This window comes from Nicotiana tabacum, chromosome 3 (genome assembly GCF_000715075.1).
Source record: "Nicotiana tabacum cultivar K326 chromosome 3, ASM71507v2, whole genome shotgun sequence".
In the NCBI taxonomy this organism is placed as follows: domain Eukaryota; kingdom Viridiplantae; phylum Streptophyta; class Magnoliopsida; order Solanales; family Solanaceae; genus Nicotiana; species Nicotiana tabacum.
In genome coordinates, this window is record NC_134082.1 from 155,627,116 (window position 1) to 155,629,488 (window position 2,373).

General features: G+C 38.7%; 1 protein-coding gene across 1 annotated transcript; it reads left to right on the top strand.

The window, feature by feature from the left end:
* The first annotated feature begins 298 nt into the window (after positions 1–298).
* On the top strand, positions 299–1,819 carry LOC107793375 (putative aspartyl protease At4g16563). The gene has a single exon (XM_016615714.2). It carries the CDS (start codon positions 299–301, stop codon positions 1,817–1,819), a length of 1,521 nt encoding a protein of 506 aa, XP_016471200.2.
* The last annotated feature ends 554 nt before the right edge of the window (positions 1,820–2,373 follow it).

Below are 2,373 nucleotides of genomic sequence, written 5' to 3' on the forward strand. Positions count from 1 at the left end.
ATCCCTTTCTAGAATGAGTATATAAGCCATGCAAAGCTGAGTCATACTTTTCACTGCCGCAAACATCTGAAGAAAGAAAACAAATATTGAACTTAAAATAATATCTGTGGAATAAGAATCCGGTGTATACTATCTTATTTTCTTTCCTAACACAAAAATAATAAGTCTGAAATTTAACCAAAAAGACAAAAGAAAATAAAAAGGAAAACTTAATTATTCTTCACCATGCAACATCTGTTAGCACAGAAAAGCCTAAGTAGAAGTTCAGAAACCCTAATTTCCACCATTAACACTAGAAATGGCTATAAATACCAGCTTCCCCTTTGCCTTATTTCATGGGAAGAAATCATTTTTAAGGAAAATGAAAACACCTTTCCGCCTCATAACTTTCTTCTTGATCTTCTTTTTTCTTTCTAGTGCATTGCTTCATTTCAACCAATGCTATGCTAAGGAAAGAACCCCTTCTTCTTCGTTGGTGTTAAGTTTAACTCGTTCGAAAAATAGCCTTTCGATTCCCAAGTCTTCGTATAACTCGGTGAAAAAAACCTTTGAGACATTGGACGACATAATGGAGCCATTGAGAGAAGTGAGGGATGGTTATTTGATAACTTTGAATTTGGGAACACCCCCACAAATTATCCAAGTGTATATGGATACAGGGAGTGACCTTACTTGGGTACCTTGTGGAAACCTATCCTTCGATTGTATAGATTGTGATGATTATAAGAATCACAAGTTAATGTCAAGCTTCTCTCCTTCATTTTCATCTTCTTCCTCTAGGGATTTTTGTGATAGCCACTCTTGTATTAATATCCATAGCTCCGATAACGCGTTCGATCAATGCACAGTCGCCGGATGCTCTTTAAGTAGCCTACTTAAGGGCACTTGCTCAAGACCATGTCCTTCTTTTGCTTACACCTATGGTGAAGGTGTTGTAACTGGAACCCTAACTAGGGATACCCTAAGAGTACATTCAAACCCTAATTCTAATATTAGGGAAGTCCAAAAGTTTGTCTTTGGATGTGTTGGAACAACTTATAGAGAGCCTATTGGGATTGTAGGGTTTGGGAAAGGTCCACTTTCTTTACCTTCTCAATTAGGGTTTCTTCAAAAGGGTTTTTCACATTGCTTCTTGCCTTTCAAGTTTGCAAATAACCCTAATATGTCAAGCCCTCTAGTTGTAGGTCAACAAGCTATTTCTTCTAAAGAAAATTTCCAATTTACTCCTATGTTGAAAAGCTCTATGTACCCTAACTTCTATTACATTGGCCTAGAGGCCATAACTGTGGGGAATGGTGGTGCCACTGCACAAGTACCCTTAGCCTTGAGAGAAGTTGATTCTTTAGGCAATGGGGGAATGTTGATTGATTCTGGAACCACTTATACTCACTTACCTGAGCCATTCTACTCGAATCTTCTCACCGCTCTTGAATCATCGATAAATTACCCACGAGCAGAGGAAGTCGAGGCACGAACAGGATTTGATCTTTGTTACAAGCTCCCATGCCCTAGTAACAACATTAATACTCTAGCTACCGATGATTTCCCTTTAATTACATTCCATTTCTTGAACAATGTGAGTCTTGTTTTGCCCAATGGGAATAATTTCTATGCAATGGGTGCACCAAGAAATTCAACAGTGGTGAAATGCTTGTTGTTCCAAAGCATGGAAGATTCTGAAGAGGGGCCAGCTGGGATTTTTGGAAGCTTCCAACAGCAAAATGTGGAAGTTGTGTATGACTTGGAGAAGGAAAGGATTGGATTTCAAAACACTGATTGTGCCGCAGCTGCAGCTTCTCATGGACTTCACAAGAAATAAATAATGAAAAAATTGGATTCTGCTACCTGCTTTTGTCCAAAAACACTATATGTGGATCTCAGCTTGAAATTGTAATTTTGAATTTAGTGTTTTTTTTTGTTTCGTTTAATGATGCGTTTATGTATCGATGAAGAAAGTTTTCTTATTTTAAAAAGCACAAGCAAAAATGATTCTCGTTCAATCCGAAGGATTGAGCTGGATGTATATTGTAGCTACAACAACAACAACCCAGTAAAATCCCTCAAGTGGGGTCTGGGGAGGGTAGTGTGTACGCAGACCTTACCCCTACCCCGAAAAGATAGAGAGGCTGTTTCCGGAAGACCCTCGGCTCAAGATAATAAAAAGACAAAAGGAGAGAATATTAGATTCACCACGGAGGGAAAAAGGAACATAAAATGCAGAAGAAAAATGCAAAGCAAAAACGATGGCTAGTAAATGGATCCTGCGTCGAAAATAGAAAATAGTAAGACACGACATTGCCCCTAGCTATCTTAGACAAAACCCCACCGGACTAGGCTTACAAAGGTACAAAGTAACGCAGGACTCAACTACCT